At 45.6% G+C, this 21,374-nt stretch overlaps 1 protein-coding gene across 1 annotated transcript in view; it reads right to left on the bottom strand.

The window, feature by feature from the left end:
• DCDC1 (doublecortin domain containing 1) overlaps positions 1 to 21,374 on the bottom strand; it is a 421,814-nt gene that overhangs the window by 11,131 nt on the left and 389,309 nt on the right. The window contains 7 exon segments of the mRNA XM_043516908.1: positions 97 to 206; positions 3,418 to 3,510; positions 3,513 to 3,567; positions 6,031 to 6,204; positions 8,809 to 8,945; positions 10,675 to 10,776; positions 11,856 to 12,008. Coding sequence (XP_043372843.1) covers positions 97 to 206; positions 3,418 to 3,510; positions 3,513 to 3,567; positions 6,031 to 6,204; positions 8,809 to 8,945; positions 10,675 to 10,776; positions 11,856 to 12,008 — 824 coding nt within the window.

Genomic DNA, 21,374 nt, shown 5'->3' with positions numbered 1-21,374 from the left:
AATGATAAAGTTATATTTACTTTAAAGAATGTATTTGTAACTGTACAGCATTTAGAGCATTAGTAGAAAAATGACTACATGTTTGTACAATACAACCTGTCCTTTAAGTTTCTCTGAAGGTGAGACAACAATATTAGTGGCATCCGGACCTTGCTGCTTTCAGATTCTGGCATAAATAGCTCTAACTTCCACCTGCTGCTTGATGGCTGTGAGAAACATTTTAGAAAACAAATTATTAAAATTGTACTTTCAAAAATATATCAAGGTGTAGAAAACAGCTATGATTGATACTTATGATACTTGGAAGCTTGTATCCAGCCCAGTCATATACAGCACTACATATGTTAAAGGCATCATTACATAAGAGAATTAAGATACCAATAATACATTTAATGTGAATTACCTGAATTCTGAGCCATAAATCCCACTACAGAGCCTTAGAGGAAATGATTCGAGATTTCATGATAGGTATGCAGTTCATATTGGTCATTACAGTTCTAGCCAACTTTGTATATCACATATGCTCCATGTAGAGAGCAGAAGGCTGGTGTGTGTGTGTGTGTGTGTGTGTGTGTGCGTGTGTGGACACTCATTGAAGTGGAGACAGAAGAGCTGGAAACTGCAGCAGCTTGACCTTATGGAGTTTCTAAGGAGTCATCCATTCAAGCATGAGTGTATTTGGGAGTCTAGAAGAGAAAAGGGAGTGTGGCCTTCTAATCCCAGGGATACCCAAGATCTTTGAGGAAGAGAAGCCCTAGTTCCAGAGATGGAAACATCTTAATGCAGGCCTGACCTTCCCTGCAGCTCTGCTGGGCCTATTCCTTCCTAGAAGAGCAATAGTGCTATTGGCCAAGTCTCATCAAAGTTACAAAGTAACAGCCTAACATGGGACACTGAGGATGTTAATGTTGAAAACAACAAGAAATGCTGATCCAATATCCGAACCCTCTGCAGGGAATGAAATTTGGCTGGTCACCTGCTTTACTCCCATCATCCTTGTCTCCAAAATCTTGTGGAGTGCTGACCCCACAGAGTTTCCATAGAGTCTCAGAGAGCTCAGGACAATACTGTGTTTCCTTTCAACACCTACCAAGAGAAATCTGGTAGATCTTTGTTTCATCAGCTTGCAGAAATGGAGGGGATAATCTAGTTTTTGGATTTCAAAAATTACTGGGATAGTAGTCAGATTTAGCTTGGTACAAGGGAGATTTAAAAATTTCAAGACAAAAGTGGAAGAATCAGGGAATATGATGTACTGGAACTCACCTGAGTGATACACTATATACTGCAAAATGCAGTTCCTCTAGTGACGACAATAATGTACCAGGAACATACTACATTTCATTGAAACATCAGCAGCACAACAATGGCCACTGAGGATAAACATTGACAGTTAATTCAGACTGGGTGAAGGTTCTGAAATTGAGTTAGAGCACATTATGAACTACAACCTGGAAAAAAATCCCCTCAGTGAACATAGGGATCATTGGAATAGCCAACATACCTTCTCAGATTTTGATTAGTGGTACTGGATGTAGGCTCTCTTTGAAATTATTCTTTAGTTTCACGTGTCAAGTAAGACTATGATCTTTTCTTATGGCTAAAATATTTTGAAATCAAATGTTATAATTTAAGGCACCAAATAAAAACTAGTTTTGAATCTATTCATGTGACTCTTGGCTATTAATACCATGTTCTAAATCATTCTGTATACAGCAGATCAAGGGGATACCGAACAATCTATTACGGTGTTTTATATTTATAATCATCAAGCTGCCTGCTTCCTTTCCCAACCAGTTCTAGCCAACATGTCACAATAGAGCAGTATGTGAAAAGACAATACATTTATAGCATTTAGAAGTGCTACATCTCTCAATTATGAGAAATAGTAGTAAATAATTGTAACTGCACAACAGAAATACAGACTACATCTAGAATGTTTTGCTGCCAGTGCATGACCTCTTTTGGTCACCTCACTAAATCAAAATTATTTCGTAGTTTATGCCAAGAAGTAAGAGAGAGAGAGAGAGAGTGTGTGTATCTAATCTATCTTTCTAAAAGTAAAACCTTATGGTAGAACCTGGACTAAACATAGCTTAAAACAAGGGCTTAATTTAATTAGATGAGGACACTTCTAGCCCACATCAACATGAAGTAAGATACATAAGTCAGAATTTACTAGCTACATCAGCTTTCCCAGACTAATATGTTCAATAATGAACAAAAGAAGGAAAATATTGTTTGTACGTATTGTTATACAGACATCTAATTCACTGTTTCTTTTTAAGCAATGCCAATACAGTGATCCTTTGAAATGTGGCTTTCTGATAATGCAGAATATAAATATTGATCACCACTTTCATTTCAGCTAGACAGAGCATACTTCAGTTTATTTGAGGATAAGATACTCATGAAAGTTACTGTTATTTATCTTGCTACTAAATCTCTCTGTTGTTTTTTCTCAATTTCAAAGGGCTAGATTGTGTACCTTTGAATGGGAACACCTATCCTGTAGCTCCCCCTTTTGGCCAAGTATGGGTTTACTGAGGCCTTCCTCAGTTTCTCCTTAACTTAGGTATCCTTAAAAGAGTTCATACAGGCCAGATATTCAAACAGTCTCTTTCTGGGATCTCATTTATTATACCCAGCATGAAGTCTTTCAAAAGTAAACTCAAACCTTCAAAGTCTTCATCCCAGTTTCAGCTAGGACCTCCTCCCTAAGGGTCTGTCCTCTCTAACAATTCATTTATTTTTCCCCAGTCCCAACCTAAGCACCAGCCTTCCTCCCTGAGGGCCTGTATTTCTACTCTCCCAGTACATATTGCCTGGAGCTTGATCTTCTCAGCTGATGTTCCCCCTTCCCTGCCTGCATTAGACTTCTTACTCTCTGCAGCGTCTGTAGGCACCTCCCAATCTGCAGCTATCATCCAGGTGAGGGTGATACAATACTTTGAAGTACTGGAATTTAGAAACCTACTGCTGGATTGATTATAAAGGTAACATGTAGATAGTTCGCAATTTGGGTATTTTATCACACCAGTAATACCAGGAACAAGCATGAAGGAAAAATAGGAAAATTACATAAAAGCTTGAAGAGTAGTTCAATGGCTAAAACAAAGTATTAATGTAAAAATAAGTCTGTTAAAAGAGAATCATTATAAAAAGACTTGTTTGGTTTAATGTTATTTTAAATTACTGTAGTCTGTAAAGTGTCAAATTAAAAACACTAGGTAAAATACTGGCCCCATTTATGTCAATGGGAATTTTGCCCTTATCTTCAGTAGGGACAGGATCTCATCCATTATGTACAGTTAAGTTACAGTTCAATTTAATCTCTTTCTAATAACAAACAGTGGCACAGAGCAAGTTTTGGCATATTCTTTGATGAAGGACAAATCTGAATCTGTGATTAATTACCTTTTCTGCTCAGAAAAGGATTTCCAGCAGAAACACACAGAAGCATGTCTCTCTCTATTTCATCCCATGACTGGAGTGGCTCACCATCCGGGTATACAGAGCTTTGGCAGGCTGTTGCCAATTTAGCCTGGTGGTGCAGTTATCCAGCAGCTGAAATGGAGAAAACAGTGTTGATATTGAGCACTGCATACAGACGCATAGACTTATGCTGTAAAATAAACACAGAAATACAGTTCACCAGACATGGTGGAAGAACACCAAACAGATGATGAAAGGGATGTTACAGCACCTCTTGCTGTAGAATCTTCTCTGGATCCCAAACCTGAAATCCTTATTCAGGCAAACCTTTCATTAATGTTAATGAGAATTTTGCCTGAGAAAGGGGGTCAGGATTTGGTTCAAACAGAGAAAGGCAGCAGAGATAGAAATAATACTGTAAAGAGGATATGAACAGAAAGCAATAGGAAAATTCTATTAAAATTATCACTTTATATTGGGACATTTTAAAAATAAGCACCAAAAAAATAAAGACCAAAATTAATGAACCTTCAAATTACATATATTTGTCTGCATGTGAATGTTTAGTATAATTCTATTGACTCACCCTATTTAGCTCTTTTTGGATTTATGGAATGCTATAGCTCAGTGTTTGAGCAATTTCAAGAATTTTATCTGTGGTTTTGTCTTAAGAGCAATTTATAGTTTCAGAATGAGACAAGGAAAAAGGCCTTAAAATGTATGTGTGTGTCTCAATATACATACACACATTTAAATACATATACAAGTTTATATAAATGACTATGTGTATCCAAATAAATACTTGTTTTATTATATTATTTCTAACTCTTCTAGATAAGTATTATACACTTCAACCTTTAAATAAATAAGTCAAGATAATAAACTGATTGTTTCAAACAGACAGAAGTTGAAAATATACAAAAATCTAATCATTCATGGTTGCTCTGCTCTCAAATCTGAAAGAGAATTAATTGGAGCCTACTGCAAGAGCTGCTCTGGCTCCCAGAGACAATCCACGGGGGAAGAAGGTGAAAGTCACTGCAATACTGAGGGAAAAGATGTGAGAGCAGCCTTGGCATGGGAAGAAGATTGTCCCCCTGAGTCATTCTGATGCCAGAGCAGGAGGCAAAACTACTTTATGCAACAATACACAATGCATGGATGGGAGCAGCTGTAATAATTCAAGGGACCAGGTGGCTGCAATTGGAGGTCTTTGGGAGGACAGCAGTTATTGGAGAGGCGAAGGAAGCCGTAATAGAAGCTGGGAAATTGTGGGCAGGATAGGCACGTGTGATTTTGATAACCTGGATCTCATATACATGTATTATATACAATACTAACAAAGCAAATATTGGAGGATACACAATTTCATCTTGATGTTCTCATGACTATACAACCCACTTCATCTTTGCTCCTGTACTTTTGTCATGTTTCTGAAGCCCTCATACTATATAGAGAAAGGCTAGGAATCTCCTTTGAGGATCCTTGAAATAAGCAAATAAAACAGTGGGACAGATGGGGGTGCAAACACCAGTGGTTGTCAAAAAACGAAGGGAAAAAAAAGGTTATTTTATAAACAATTCACTTGATTTACCCCCTCTGGCACACAGGGGTGGGGCCAAAAGGCATTCCATTGCACCACTTGACTGGATTACCCTATTGCAATGTCACGGAAGGTCTGCTGAGACAGGGCAGCTTTATCTTACAGTTGGGGCTCCATGAGAGCTCTGCCAGCACTGGGTGCATGAGGTGATGCAAATAATCAGTGCATTCCCCAGCCAGCATGATCACATTTCCTTTCTGGCCTTTTGAGGGTTGTACTGGCTAGATGTGACCTCCCAGGCAGAGTGAGAGTTGCAGATGCTTTGTGCTGGCATGCACTTTCCCCTTATCATGGCCCTGTCTTCTTGGATCACATGGCTGAATTTGGCTCATGATCTAGAATATAATCATTAAAATGAAGGATAATCCTATTCAAAGGTTTATTTTAACAAATGATATTTCCTACAATAATGAAAACGAATAGAAATACATTTGTATATTTGTTTACGAGAAAATACTCTGTATCTAAGAATCAGCATATACTCCCAAGTTTTAAAATTCTGCCATTGTAAGTATGAACAGAAAGCTGAGGACCTTTTACCCTGGTAATCTGATGATATATCATATAAATTGCTACTGCATTGGGTCACAATATATCACACATTCTTTTGCCTGAATTGTTTCCATTATATTATTAAGGGTATCTGCAGAAATTCCATTTAAGAGATTTTTTTGGTAGTTATATCATGTTGGTTTTGGTTTATTGAGGGGCATCACCTTACACACTGTAGAGAAGAATCAAATGAATCCAAGGAAAATCTGCCATAATGGGAAAAGTGTGTTCTCTTATTTCTGCATTAAATATATATTAAACTTGCAAAATCATTATAAACTCTGACTCCTAAAGCCAGATTCTCTGCTGATGTAATTCCAACACATTATGCAACCCTAAAAGTCCATGTTTTCCTTAACAGGTTTTGAATCCTTCTTGAAGCCATCTTGTAGCAATAGGCAGCACTTTTGAAAAAATTGATTCCTTCTATTGTACTTTACCTCTGAAATTGTTTTTCCCCAGGCATAAACTCCTTGCTCGGGTTTATAACCATTCTGGTAAGCCCACACTCTTTTTGCAGATGGTTGATCATGCAGACATCTGTATGACAGCAGTTTAGATGAAAATGGAGAACTTCTTTTGAACTGTGATGCTTGAACCTCTGAGAAGTGTGTCTATAATGAACAGATTTCAGAGAATGTGAAGTTAACATAGGTGCCCAATCCTTTTATAGTATTTTATGTATAGCAAAATAGAAAATGTAGGAGAAGAACAGAATAATCCATTTTAAGTACAATAATATCGTAAATAGCGAGGGCTACATGAATATCTCAATCCATCCCACTGAATGATGATTGATACTTAACTCAGTGGAAATCTGTGAGCAGATTGTGACTAATATCTGGCCCTAAAATTGCCGAACTGGAATTGAGATACTCTATGTTGTAGGATGTATATTTTATTATCAGGACTTCACATGACTGATATTGAGAGACAACAACTATTGGATTATATAATATCGCTATACTCAGCCATAACGCTCAGTGATATAAACTTGGGCTTCTCTCTCACTTAAATATACAAGATAGTGAATCTGTAAATATAGTGTAAATACTCATATTATGAATAATAATTTATCCAACCTGGTTTGGAAAAATGACTTATGATGAACTGTGCTTTATCTCTTAATTATATCATAAACATGTCAACATGCTCTGATGCCATAGTATTGTTTCTTTTCACAAATTTGTACAAAGCCCATGAAAGCCCAAGACAGTTTTGATGAAAACATTTCCCAAAGAAAAAAGTGGAAGTTTTCCAAGTTCTTGCACATACATCCTATCTTAAATTTTTTCCTCTGTTTTGGTATATACTATAATATTGACTGATTAACCATATGGATGGAAACTATTTTTTGATTCTGGATTTCTCTAATGAAGTTAGTAATTCATTCTTTGCTCTTGTCACATATTGAGATATAGCCTTAGAAATTATTAGCATTGAAACTATCAAACCCATTTTACTATGCTGGATATAATTGCTCATGCACATATGCATAGGGCCTTTTTCATCTTCCTCATTAAGATAATAATTCTTGGGCTCCACTAAGTCTCATAGACATTAGGCCAGAAGGGACCAGTGTGATCATCTAGTCTGACCTCCTGCACAGAACCTTACTTGTCCCCTTCTGTAACAGACCCATAACTGCTAATTGAGTTACTGAAGTCCTCAAGTACAGAGACTCCACTATTTACTCTAGTTTAAACCAGCAAGTGATCCATGGCCCATGCTACAGAGAAAGGCAAAAACCCTCCAGGATCTGTGCCAATCTGACCTGGGAGAAAATTCCATCCCAACCCCAAATATGGCAGTCTGTTGAACCCTGAACATGTTGGAAAGACCCACCAGCCAGACATCTGGGAAGGAATTCTCTGTAGTAACTCATAGTCCTCCTCATCTAGTGCCCCATCTTTGGCCATTGGGGGTTTTTTGCTACTAGCAGTCACTGCTCCCCTTGGAAAGCTGTTCCAGAACATCACTCCTCTGATGATTACAAACCTTTGTCCAATTTCAAACCTAAACGTGTATCCATTTGTTCTTGTGTCCACATTGGCACTTAATTTGAATAACTCCTCTCCATCCCTGGTATTTATCCCTCTGATGTATTTATAGAGAGCAATCATATCTCCCCTCAGCCCTCACTTGATTAGACTAAACAAGCCTAGCTCCTTGAGTCTCCTCTCACAAAGTAGGTTTTCCATTCCTCTGATCATCCTAGTACCCTTTTCTGCACCTGTTCCAGTTTGAATTTATCTTTCTTAAACATGGGAAACCAGAACTGCACACAGTATTCCAGATGAGATATCACCACTGCCTTGTATCATGGCAATAACACATCCCTAACTCTACTGGAAATACCTTACCTGATGCATCCTAGGATTGCATTAGCCTTTTTCACGGCCACATCACATTGGTGGCTCATATTCATCCTGTGATCAACCAATACACTCAGGACTTTCTCCGCTGCTGCCTCCAACTGATAGGTCCCCAGCTTATAGTAAAAATTCTTGTTGTTAGTCCCTAAGTGCATGATCTTGCGCTATTAAATTTCATCCCATTTCTATTCCTCCAGTTTTGAAGGTACTCCAGATCTTCTGGTATAATATTCTGGCCCTCCTTCATATTGCAATATCTTCCAACTTTGTGTCATCCACAAATTTTATAAGCAGATTCCCACTTTGTGTGCCAAGGTCATGCATGAAAATGCTAAATAAGACTGGTCCCAAGACCGAACCCTCAGGAGCTCCACTAGTAACCTCCCTCCGCCTGAATTCACCTTTCAGTCTGACTCGTTGTAGTCTCCATTTTAACCAGTTCCTTATCCACCTTTCAAATTTCATATTAATCCCCATCTTTTCCAATTTATCTAATAATTTCCATGTGGAATTATATCAAATGTCTTGCTGAAATCCATGTAGATTAGATCTACTAAATCTAAAAAATCAGTTATCGTCTCAAAGGAGGTGGCCAGGTTGATCTGGTACAATCTATTTTTTGTATAACCATGTTGTATTTTATCCCAAATACTGTTTGAAAACCTGGTGTGTGTATATTTGGCAGCCTGTGAATGCGTTTTCAGATAATGAAATATATAGGATGTACTGAGTCACATAATCAATGTATCATAGGACTAGTGTAAAATCTAATCTTTTGATAAAATTCCTCAACATAAATGTTGTTTTTAATTCTGAAATATTGATACAGATTGTATTTTATACCTCGATATGTTGTATATTTTCCATGAGTTTCTTCTCTTCTCGGGTTTCTTCAGTCCAGCCTCCTTCTACTACTATAGGCTGAACTGTGCTTTTTGTGGGCACGAAGGTGGATGGCTTAAAGGTTATTATTCGTCGCCCTGAGGCAGAGAAATTTCAAAATAACTCTTGTAAAACCATGTTTTCTTACTTTGGTGAGTTCATTTTATTTTCTTACCTCTGGTCACAGAACTTTTTAAGCTATTAGTCCTAAAATACTAAGTATAATTTGTGAAAACAAACAATACATATAGCAAGCAAGGCCAGGCAACGATCAATGACATATCTATGCAGATCAAGTAAAAGCCTAATGTGAACACCACAGTCCAGATAAATATTAGATAAAATTTATAACTCTGAGCATCAATTTCATTTTCTTTCAGTCTGTAACCTATGTTTTGTTCTCCCTCAAGAAGAGATTATTAAGGGGGATATGATAAAGGTCTATAAAATCATGACTGGTGTGGAGAAAGTGAAGAAGGAAGTGTTATTTAGCCCTTCACATAACACAAAAACCATGGATCACCCAAAGAAATTAACAGGCAGCAGGCTTAAAACACACACAAGGAAGTACTTCTTCAGCCAATGCATAGTCAATCTGTGGAACTTGTTGCCAGGGGACGCGAAGGCCAAAATATAACTGGATTAAAAAAAAAATTAAGTTCACAAGGACAGGTCCAACAATGGCTATTAGCCAAAATGGTCAGGGATGCAACTGCATGCTCTGGGCATCCCTAAACTTCTGTCAAAAGCTGGGTCTGGACAATAGGGGGTGGGTCACTCAATAATTGCCCTGTTCTGTTCATTACCTCTGAAGCATTTGGCACTGGCTTCTGCTGGAAAACAGGATACTGGGCTAGATGGACAATTGGTCTGACTCTATATAGTTATTCTTATGTTCTTATGACAACCATGGGCCTTTTTGGTTTCCTACAGGAAGCTGAAGTAAAGCACAGTAGCTTTTGACCTACATGGCCAGAGTCTTTGTTTGGCTCTAAAACCCTTCACACTGTTTTGCTAAGACAGGAGCCACAGGAGGCATAGAACTGGTATATCCAATTACTGCTATACCATCCTCCCTTCAGCCTTCAGTGCAAAGGGTGACTAGGGTTAACCACAACCTGCTAATGTGTTTTTAAACATTATTGTCCCTCTCCACACTGAGGGTATGTCTACACTAAATCTTTTAACCTTGAGTTAACTGATTGCCAGGTAACTCGAGGCAGTTAACACATTTATAAAGTTTACTGTAAAAAGAAAAGGAGTACTTGTGGCACCTTAGAGACTAACAAATTTATTTGAGCATAAGCTTTCGTGAGCTACAGCTCACTTCTCACGAAAGCTTATGCTCAAATAAATTTGTTAGTCTCTAAGGTGCCACAAGTACTCCTTTTCTTTTTGCGAATACAGACTAACACGGCTGCTACTCTGAAAGTTTATTGTGAACATTATCCAAATATCTATTTCCAGCACAAACCCTTAACCCTATCAGTTAAAACATGTTAGTGAATTCATTTTCTAACACAATGAATTTTATCAGCATAGAAAAGGCTTTCAATGTCCAAATAACCACTGAAGCTTCACACTTGCAATCAAATCTGAGTGGGTAAACCCAGCACCTGCATGGAGTCCCAATGAAACCAATGGGGCTTCATGTTGGCACAAGGGATGGATCCTATTGCAGGACCAGGGTCAGGATATTGGGCGCCAAAAGGTTAGTCTGCACACGCAAGTTTGGAAGTTATACAGACAATTTAGTCAGTCACTTTGGAAACCAAAGTTATCATAAATATCTCAACAGTTCCAAATTACATGCATACTGATACCAACCTTGTAGCTGTCTCATTTTGTGTTTCATAGCATCTAGATCAGCCAAAATTTTGTCCTTCTCTAACCAGTTTTGTTTCTCTTGCTTTGCTGCCTTTTGCAAAGCTGTAATAAAAGAAATATATAGTATTTCTACTGGTTATTTTTCTTTATAGTGGTTTGCATTAATAGGGTTTTTTTTTGGCTGACTGATTAGTATAATTGGATCTCTTTTAGCAAATAGTGAGTTAAACAAATCCAACTACAGACAAGTAATTAAAATGTACGTGTCCTCAAAAAAAAACAAAACACCTCTCTGAAAGTATATAAAGCTTAAGGAATGTTTCTGCAGCGCAAGACACAAAGACTTATATTGATTTAACATGTACAGTACTGTACTACATTTACTTTTCCAGTATTGCATGCTTAAGTGTAGCGGTAGAAGATTGGTTTAACATTTTTTTAAACATGCTCCTGCTGACAGAAGAGCTTTATTCTTATAAATGACAATGTTCAGACAATTAGTCCTTGTTGTGAAACAAATACCTAGCACTACGCTTGAATCATTGCTTAACAGTCCACATACATCTTACTATCTACTTTGAATTTTATTGACATAGTGGGTATAATTTGGAGGTTGATTTTAAGCTTCTGCATAATACATGTAATATACTAGCCATATCTTTCCCTTTAGGTGTCCAATTGTGCAAAGACTTATGTATGTGATTAACTTTACTCAAGTGAGGAGTGCAAATGAAATATATAAGTGTGATGTAGTTATAGCAGCATAACTTTTTTGCAGACAAGATATTTAATTTTTATTCCTCACTAAAATAAAGTGTCTTGGAATTTGCTCTAGATTTTCATTCTCTTTTGAATGGCTTGCCCACATAGAGACTTAGTGCATGACAAACAAGGATGTAACTTTACAGCACCCTAGCTTGCCACACACTAACTAGCTCTGTGGACTGTGCTACTGCACTCTTAAAGTTCCATAGTGGTTTTGACCTACAGCTGTTGTTTGAAATAGCAATAGGTCAAAGCACATTATGGAACTTTTATAGTGAAGTTGTAGGGTCCACAAGGTGACTTAGAGCACTGCAGGCTAGTGCACTGTAGATTTACATCCTGGCTTGCTGTGCACTAAGTCTCAGTGTGGGTAAGCCATAAGTTAGAAAGGGGAAAGAAACCCAGCACACTCATACCATCCAAAGGTAGAAAAGGGTCTCCACAGGAAACCCAGACCTCTATAGGATTTCTAAGGATGATGGTGAGCAAAGAATCATCTGTCATGTTCAAACTGTCTGGAGTCATCAAGGATAATTCTGACTTTATCTTCACTTTCTCCATGTACTTATCTTTGTATTTAGAAAGAAACAATGACAAAGTTTATCTTTATATCACTTTAGGGTAAAGAGTTTTCTCATCTTATCACAGTAGAACCTCAGAGATATGAACACCAGAGTTATGAACTGACTGGTCAACCACATACCTCATTTTGAACTGTAAGTATGCAGTCAGGCAGTAGAGACAAAAAAAAACGAACAAAAAACCAGACAAACAAACAAAACAAATATTGTACAGCACAGTATTGTATTAAATGTAAACTACTAAGAAAAAGTTTAAATAAAGATTTGACAAGGTGAGGAAACTTTCTGTGCTTGTTTTATTTAAATTAAGATGGTTAAATGAAGCATTTTTCTTCTCCATGGTAAATTTTCAAAGCTGATTATGTCAAATATTCAACTGTAAACTTTTGAAAGAACAACCATAACACTTCATTCAGAATTACAAACAATCTCCATTTCCAAGGTGTTTGTAACTCTGAGGTTCTACTGTAGTTTAATTTAGACTGTACCACACATTTATTTTATCCTTATGTTCACATACTGGATATGAAGAATATTAACAAACATATTAAGATAAACTGTTCATTACTTATAACAACTAATGAAAACTTAAATAGACAACATTTGCAGCACACAGGAATGTGGCACAGTGGTAATATAGAAGCGTGACACATTATAGAAAGAACAGCAGGATGGGGGAAAGTGGTGATTATAAAGGGCATTATATATATATAGGAAAGGAGCAAAAGTGATCTGAAAATCTGAAACACTGCTATTTGAGGACAAAGCAAGCGTGCAAGTGAAGGTCTCACAAGGATAGGTTAAGTACAAGCAGATAAGGACCTTTGGGATTTCTCCCATTGCTTTAGAAAACTCTTAGGAATTGTTCACCACTAGTTTAAATATACTCTACTTGAATATTATGGCAGATCCATTATGATGTTGTAATTAAGGTTGTGTTCTGTTTTGCACTTGTAGTGGGAGTTCAGCCTGTTCGTTTGATATGAAAAACATAGTATCTTTGCTCCAAGTTTCAGTTTATAATCTGAGAAAAGATAGAATTTTTTGGAGAAGTTTCCAGAAAATCAGTTATTTAGTTTCAAAGTTCAAATCAATTGAAAATTGGCCCCCAAAAGTTCACATGCTCAGTCTCATGATTAATTGGGCCCCTTTATCTTAAAAACTACAAACTATACAAAAGGCCAAACTGCGTATACAGCGCAGTGAGAGTCTCGTGGGCCCTCTGGGGTTATGTAATTATTTGATTCATTATCTATTTATTATTTATATTACCATAGCACCTAGGAGTCCTAATCATGGACCAGCATGCCTTTGTGCTAGCACTGTACAAACACAAGACAAAAAAAAGATGCTTCCTGCCCCAAAGAGCTTACAAATATATGCATTAGACAAGAGACAGCAGATGGATTTAAAACAATTGTTTGAGGTGTTGTCATTGCATTGATCCCAGTATATGAGTGAGACAAGGTGGGTGAGGTAATAACTTTTATTGGACCAACTTCGGTTGGTGAAAGAGACAAGCTTTTCAGCTCAACAGAGCATGTCTCTTTCCCCAACAAAAGTTGCTCCAATAAAAGTTATTACTTTATTGGCCTTGCAAAGAAACACAGCATTTTTTGTCAAAACTGATTCTTTCTGTGCTGTGATTGCCATATAGAGGAAAATGTTCTGTCGGTGACTCTCGTTCTCTGATGTGGTATATGGAAAGAAAACTTTCTGAACAGATTATGAGAGGGACACAAAACTGCCTTTTGATATATGCCCTCACCAATATTTCCTGCTTATAAAACTGGTGGCATCAGGAATGTATTTTGCTAGACCATGGGCTTAGTGCTACATCAGAGATCTTTGATAAAGTAGCAGTTGGTTTACTGAAGACCAGTAAATCTATGAAATCGTTCAGATGGAGTTAAGGAGCAAAGCTATACAGTTTCATGATAGTGAGGATCTTTGACAAAGTAGCTGCTGGTTTTTCAAAGACCAACATCTCTATAAAACTGTTCAGCTAGTTCAGGAATAGAGCTCAGGAGCAGAGCTTCTAAACTATCTCAACCATATTCTTTGACATAGCAGCAGCCCAACTCATTGACCATCTTATTTAAAAAACCCTGGAAATTTAATACACAATAAAGCAGACACACAATGCAATGTTAATGTTCTTCTATACATAACATATCTAACACAAAACTTAAAAACAAGTGTGACAAAGCTCTGTCCTTGCCTCCATGGGTCCTGCGTTTCCTGGCAGATTTCACTAGCCTCAGAGGCTCACTGTGGCCCTCCACGTAACCCTTCTTTCTCTAGAGACAAGGGTCACAGTCTACGGAGACATTTTCATCATAAACAGCAAGGGAGGTGAGGAGAAATTATCCTTCCTTGCACAGTCTCTGTCTCCCAGTCTTAGTGATTAAACAGGGGGCCCCATCGGGGAGCAACCAGACCATAACCCCAGCCCCCCATGCGCTGCGAGAGGAGTTGCGGGAGTTCCTAGAAGACGTCCGTGGCTGCCGCAACAAAGTCCAGCTTGCCCTCCAGCGATGGGGGGACTTTAATCAAATCCTCCGGGCCGCAAGGGCCCTCATGGGGGAGGGGAAAAGGACCGGGAGACAGGGCGCCGCGGCCTACCAGCGGGTCCGCCACTTCCGTGACTCCTTACTCACCTACGGGGTGGGTCACGGACTGCTGCGCGGCCCGCCGGGAGCCACGAGCATCCCTGCCGGCGAGGATCCCCCCCAGCCCTCCTCATGGCACTCTTTACCATCGCAACATTGAACACCCGTGGCTGTAGGATGGGTCTCCGCAGGTCCCAGGTGCTCTCCTTCCTTCGAGAGGGGAGGTACTCTGTGGTTTTCCTGCAGGAGACCCATACGGATCCGACCACCGAAGACAGCTGGCGGCTGGATTGGGGGGACAGGGTCTGCTTTAGCCACCTCACAGTTCATACGGGTGGAGTGGCGACCCTGTTCTCCCCCGAACTACGGCCCGAGGTGCTGGGGGTCGCCGAGGCTGTGCCGGGTCGCCTGCTGCACCTCCGGGTCCGCATGGAGGGGCTCGTAGTCAACCTCGTCAACATATATGCCCCAGCAGCGAGCCCGGAGCGGCTGCAATTCTATCAGCAGGCGTCCGCCTTCCTCGGCACCTTGGATCCTCAGGAGTGCCTGGTCCTGGGAGGGGACTTTAACATCACCCTTGAGGAACGGGACCGCTCGGGAACCGAGCAGAGCCCAGCCGCCGTCGCCGTCCTCCAGGAGATAGTCAAACACCACTCCCTGGTGGACGTCTGGCGCGACCACCACCCGGATGACACTTCCACGTTCACCTTTGTCCGGGTGGAGGCCCATCGGTCACGCCACTCCCGGTTGGACCGCATTTATTTATCACGCTTTCATCTTACACGAGCCCACTCCTCCAGCATCCGGCCGGCCCCATTTTCTGACCCTCACATAGCCACCGTGACAGCCTCCCTCTGCGCGGAGAGGCCAGGGCCGGCCTATTGGCATTTTAACAACAGCTTGCTGGAGGATGCGGGCTTCGTGGCGTCCTTCCGGGAGTTCTGGCTGGCCTGGCGAGGGCAGCGGTGTGCCTTTCCCTCGGCACGGCGGTGGTGGGACGTAGGGAAGGTGCGGGCCCGGCTCTTCTGCCGTGACTACACCCAGGGCGCCAGCCGACGGAGGGATGCAGCGATAGAGCAGTTGGAATGGGAAGTCTTAGAGCTGGAGAGGCGTCTGGCCGCCAGCCCCGAGGATCCACCCCTCTGCGGAGCGTGCCGGGAGAAGCGAGAGGAGCTCCGGACCCTCGAGGACCATCGGGCCCGGGGTGCCTTTGTTCGATCCCGCATCCGTCTCCTTCGGGAGATGGATTGCGGCTCCCGCTTCTTCTACGCCCTGGAAAAAAAGAGGGGGGGCTAAGAAACATATCATCTGCCTACTGGCAGAAGACGGCACCCCCCTCACGGATCCGGTGGAGATGTGCGAGAGGGCAAGAGCCTTCTACGCAAGCCTATTCTCCCCGGAGCCGACCGATCCTAACGCTTGCAGAGTGCTGTGGGAGGAGCTCCCGACGGTCAGCGTGGGCGACCAAGACCGGCTAGAGCTGCCCCTCACTCTGGCCGAGTTCTCGGAAGCCCTCCGTTGCATGCCCGCCAATAAATCTCCGGGCATGGACGGGCTGACCGTGGAGTTCTACCGCGTGTTCTGGGACATCCTGGGCCCAGACCTAGTCACCGTCTGGGCCGAGTCTTTGCAGAGTGGGGTCCTCCCTCTTTCGTGCAGGCGAGCCGTGCTGGCCTTATTGCCGAAGAAGGGGGACCTCCGCGATTTACGAAATTGGCGTCCCGTCTCGCTCCTCAGCACGGACTACAAAATCGTGGCAAAAGCCATCTCCCTGAGGCTAGGGTCCGTGCTGGCGGACGTGGTCTACCCAGACCAGACCTACACCGTCCCGGGCCGCAGCATCTTCGACAACCTATATCTGGTCCGGGACCTATTGGAACTTGGGTGTAGGGATGGTCTGTCGTTCGCCCTCCTGTCCTTAAATCAGGAGAAGGCGTTCGACAGGATGGATCACGGGTATCTCCTGAGCACTCTGCAGGCGTTTGGCTTCGGACCCAGGTTTGTGAACTTTCTCCGGGTGCTGTACGCTTCCGCAGAGTGTCTGGTAAGGCTCAACTGGACCCTGACCGAACCGGTCAACTTCGGGCGAGGAGTATGGCAGGGGTGCCCCCTCTCAGACCAGCTGTACGCTCTGGCGATCGAGCCCTTCCTCTGTCTCCTCCGAAGAAGGTTGACAGGGTTGGTGCTGCGGGAGCCGGAGCTGCGGCTGGTCCTGTCGGCGTACGCTGATGACGTGCTCCTCATGGTCCAGGACCCGGGCGACTTGGTGCGGGTGGAGGCTTGCCAGGCCATCTATTCAGCAGCCTCCTCTGCGCGGGTCAACTGGGTCAAGAGCTCTGGCTTGGTGGTAGGGGACTGGCGGCAGGCGAGCTCCCTCCCACCCGCGCTTCAGGCCATCCGGTGGAGCACGGGTCCGCTGCTCTATCTGGGCGTTTACCTTTCTGCCATGCATCCCTCTCCGCCGGAGAACTGGCAGAATTTAGAGGGCGGGGTGATAGAACGACTCCGGAAATGGACAGGACTACTCCGGTGCCTCTCCCTTCGAGGGAGAGCGTTAGTGCTTAATCAACTAGTCCTGTCCATGCTCTGGTACCGGCTCAACACCCTGGTCCCGGCCCCGGCTTTCCTGACCAACCTGCGGACATCGATTCTGGAGTTCTTTTGGTCAGGACTGCACTGGGTCCCTGCAGGGGTTCTCCATCTACCTGTGGAGGAGGGAGGGCAGGGCCTAAAATGTCTGCTTACTCAGGTCCATGTCCTCCGCCTCCAGACCCTGCAGAGGCTCCTTTATGGTGCAGGTAGTCCGGCGTGGAGCATACTGGCGCACGCCTTCCTGCGCCACTTCCGAGGGCTCCGATACGACGACCGGCAGCTCCTTTATCTCCATCCGAGAGGTCTTCCGCGAGACCTCTCCGGGCTGCCGGTCTTCTACCAGGACCTCCTCCGGACCTGGAAACTCTTTACAACGAGCAGGTCCGTGGCGGCCACCGAGGGGGCAGATCTCCTCGCGGAGCCCCTGCTACACAACCCCCAGCTCCGTTTGCAGGTGGCGGAGTCCCGCTCGGTGCGCCAGAGGTTGGTCCTGGCAGAGGTCACAAGAGTCGGAGACCTCCTGGACTATGACGGGGGAGACTGGCTGGATCCCCTAACCTTCGCTCAGCACATGGGGCTTTCCAGACCTTGTACTCCCCGACGCATACTTCAGGAGGTGAAGGCCGCTTTGCCGCCCGCTGCTCGGGTTTATCTCGACCGGGTCCTGCACGAGGGCACGCCCCGCCCACCCACTACCCCAGGCCCGCCAGACCTTTTAATTGGACCCCTGCCCCGTGGACCCAATGGATCCCTTCACCCCTTCACTAGAAGCCGGCTGCACGAGATGCAGCCGGTCTGTTTTCAAACCGCGCCAAGAAAACATCTCTACACGCTCGTGCTCCACACCCTTCACGCCCGCACCCTCGTGTCCCGCCCCGATACAAAATGGCGGGACCTCCTGCCACCTTTGGAGGGTGAGGAGCCCCGGTGGGCCAGCCTATATTCCATCTTAGTCCCAAAGCCCGCCGGGGATGTCAGTTGGCGGCTCCTTCACGGAGCCGTGAGCACGGGCGTCTACTTGGCGCGGTTCACCACAATCCCGGACACCTGCCCCTTTTGCGGCGTGAGGGATACCCTGGCACATGTCTACCTGGAGTGTGCCAGGCTGCAGCCCCTATTCCGGCTCCTCACCAATATCTTATTACGTTTTTGGTTGCACTTCTCCCCTCACCTTCTCATTTATGCATTCCCTATCCGTGGCCCCACAAAGTCACGGGATCTCCTGGTCAACCTCCTCCTGGCCCTAGCTAAAATGGCCATCTACAAAACCAGAGTGAGGAGGTTGGCCGATGGAGTCTCCTGTGACTGTAGGGCCTATTTCCGATCCTCGGTCCGTTCACGTATCCGGGCAGAGTTCCTCTGGGCGGCGTCCTCTGACTCCCTTGACGCCTTTGAGGAGCAGTGGGCGATGTCCGGGGTTCTCTGCTCGGTGTCCCCATCCGGTTCCCTTCTTTTGACCCTTTGACCGCACTCCTGTCCCTGTTATTTTATTAGTTGTCCCCCGCAATTTTTTGGGCATCTAGGTCCTGTGGATCCCCCTTTTAGGCTGGGGGGGATCCTTTAGCAGTGGACGGGCCTCGCCCGCCCACTTCCCGGATCCCAATAAGACTGCTCTCCCATAGCCTTCTAGCTTGGAGGGAGGTGGGAAGCTGCTACTCCTGCTGCTGCTAGGCCCTAAGCTCTCCCTGCTGCTCCAGCTGCTCCCCTGGCTGGGCCAGACACCCCCCATTCTCTGCTACTTGGCTGCTGGACCCCCCACTCTTGGGTGCTGCTACTGCTCCAACTGCAGCCCTGGGGTGGGGAGGGGGCTGCTAGCCCACTCCCCAGAGAGGAGGAGTGAGGGACCCCAGCCACTGCTGTTGTGGATACCACCACCAGCACCACCACCTGAGAGGGGTCCTTTCTGCCTTCCTGGACGACCACCTGGAGTTCCTGGAGCTGCTGCTGCTGCAGAGGCGGCTGCCTGGAGCTGCTGAAGCCCGAGGAGGAGAAGAAGAGGATCATCTGCCAGTGGGGCAGCACCTAGAGACTTTGCAGACCACCGTGGAGGGGGCCCTAAGACTGAGTAATTTTCAAACTGTGCTCTTGTGGTGGGGGTTTTGACTGTGTTTGTAGGGACACGGGGGGTGTGGCGTGGAGCTGCCCCCCGATCCATCTGTGTGTCCCCCCCCAACCCCCACCACTATTACCACCACCACTGCCCCCTCCACCACCCCCACTGGCTGTATACCATCTGCCTCAGCTCCTGCCTCTGGACTCAGCTGCTTGCTTGGCTTGCCACGCCCTATTTCCACCCTTTGGGCCAGAAGCAGCAGCAAGCTAAAAAAGACTTGTGCAAGTGCACATGGGCACATGTGCCCCCCCGGACTGCCTACCCCCCAGCTTTGCCCTTTACTACCTGCCCCATTTGCCACTTGCTTTGCCTCCTCTTTTGCTCCAGCCCCCCTTACTAGCTTCAGTTTGTTTGCCTGCCCCGCCCATTTCCTTCTGCAGCCTTTGTTTTTTTGCCCCGCCCCAGCTTCTGAAGCTAGCCCCTTGGTTTCCCTGTTCTACCCCCAGACCGCTTAGCCCCTCGCTCCGTGTGCCCATGCCCCCTCTCATGCGCTTGTGCTATTCCCCATTTTAGTTGCAACCTTCTTCATTGCACCCTCAATGTTGTTGAATCCCCCCCCCCCGTAGTGCACCAAGAGGAGCCGGAATTCCACCTTGTGTCGGTGACTGACCCCTAACCCCTGATTGCCCCCCGTCCAGCCCACCCCTTTTGGCGCCCTCCTCCCCTGCCTGCAGCCTAGCGGGGAGGAGTGGTCGACCTGCTTCCCCTCTCCCCTCCTCCTTTTGGTGTCCCCCTTTCCTCCTTGCTCATGATGGCGGGGGATGAGACGGGTGAGACCTCTCCAGTAGCCCGAGCTCCCCCTCCCCCGCCTGCCCCTCTGTCACCCCCCCAAGCTTCTACCTCCGCTGCCGAACCATCTGCCATCGCCCCCGCTGGGGCACCAGCAGTGACAGGCACCAGGGTGACCTCCACTGCTGCCACGTCTATCACCCCCTCAGATTTGGGGGGAGTCCCCCCAGCCGGCGGGAAGGGCCAGGGGAAGAAGAAGGGGAAGGGCCCCGCTAAAAAGACCAGGCCCTCCATGGCAGGGGCTGCCCCCAATGCCCCGGCCCCATCTCCAGCTGGGGCGCCCCTCCCCGCTGTTCCCTCCACCAGCTCTGCGGGTGTCCCTCCCCCGGCCCCCAGAGCATACGCCCAGGTGGCGGCAGCCCCCCCGCCTGCCGCTACGTCATTTCTCCAGCCCACTGCCTCCGCTACCATCTATAGCGGCCGGGGCCCCTTTCCCACCATGACCAGGAAGCACGGTGTCCGTTGCCTCCTGGTGCCCGCCTCACCCCACGTGGAGACCTATGTGCGGGCGTTGGCGAGGGTGGTGGGGCCCACGGCCATTGTGGCAGCCTCCAAAATGTATGGCAATGTCGTCTTCTTCTTAGCATCGGAGGCCGCCGCCCAGGAGGCGGTGGAGAAGGGCCTGGCGGTGGGGGGCGTGTTCGTCCCTTTAGAGCCGCTAGAAGACCTGGGCGTCCGCCTGGTCCTGACCTCCGTCCCTCCCTTTCTCCCCGATGCCGCCCTGTTACCCGCCCTTTCTACCTTGGGAAAGCCCATCTCTGTCATCAGCCCTTTGCCGTTGGGCTGCAAAGACCCCGCCCTCCGTCACGTCCTCTCCTTCCGCCGGCAAGTGCAGCTTCAACTGCCGCCGGCGGCGCGCGACGGAGAGGCACTGGAGGGGTCCTTCCTAGTCCCCTACCAGGGGGCCCGTTACAGGTTGCATTATTCGACGGGGAAGGCCGCTTTGCCGCCCGCTGCTCGGGTTCATCTCGACCGGGTCCTGCACGTGGGCACACCCCGCACACCCCTTACCCCAGGCCCGCCAGACCTTTTAATTGGACCCCTGCCCCGTGGATCCAACCGACCCCTTCACCCCTTCACTGGAAGCCGGCTGCACGAGATGCAGCCGGTCTGCTTTCAAACCGCGCCAAGAAAACATTTCTACACGCTTGTGCTCCACACCCTTCACGCCCGCACCCTCGTGTCCCGCCCCGATACAAAATGGCGGGATCTTCTGCCACCTTTGGAGGGTGAGGAGCCCCGGTGGGC

This window comes from Dermochelys coriacea, chromosome 6, assembly GCF_009764565.3.
Source record: "Dermochelys coriacea isolate rDerCor1 chromosome 6, rDerCor1.pri.v4, whole genome shotgun sequence".
Lineage (NCBI taxonomy): Eukaryota > Metazoa > Chordata > Testudines > Dermochelyidae > Dermochelys > Dermochelys coriacea.
Note: the sequence above shows the minus strand (reverse complement) of the source record. Positions and strands in the feature narration are given on the sequence as shown.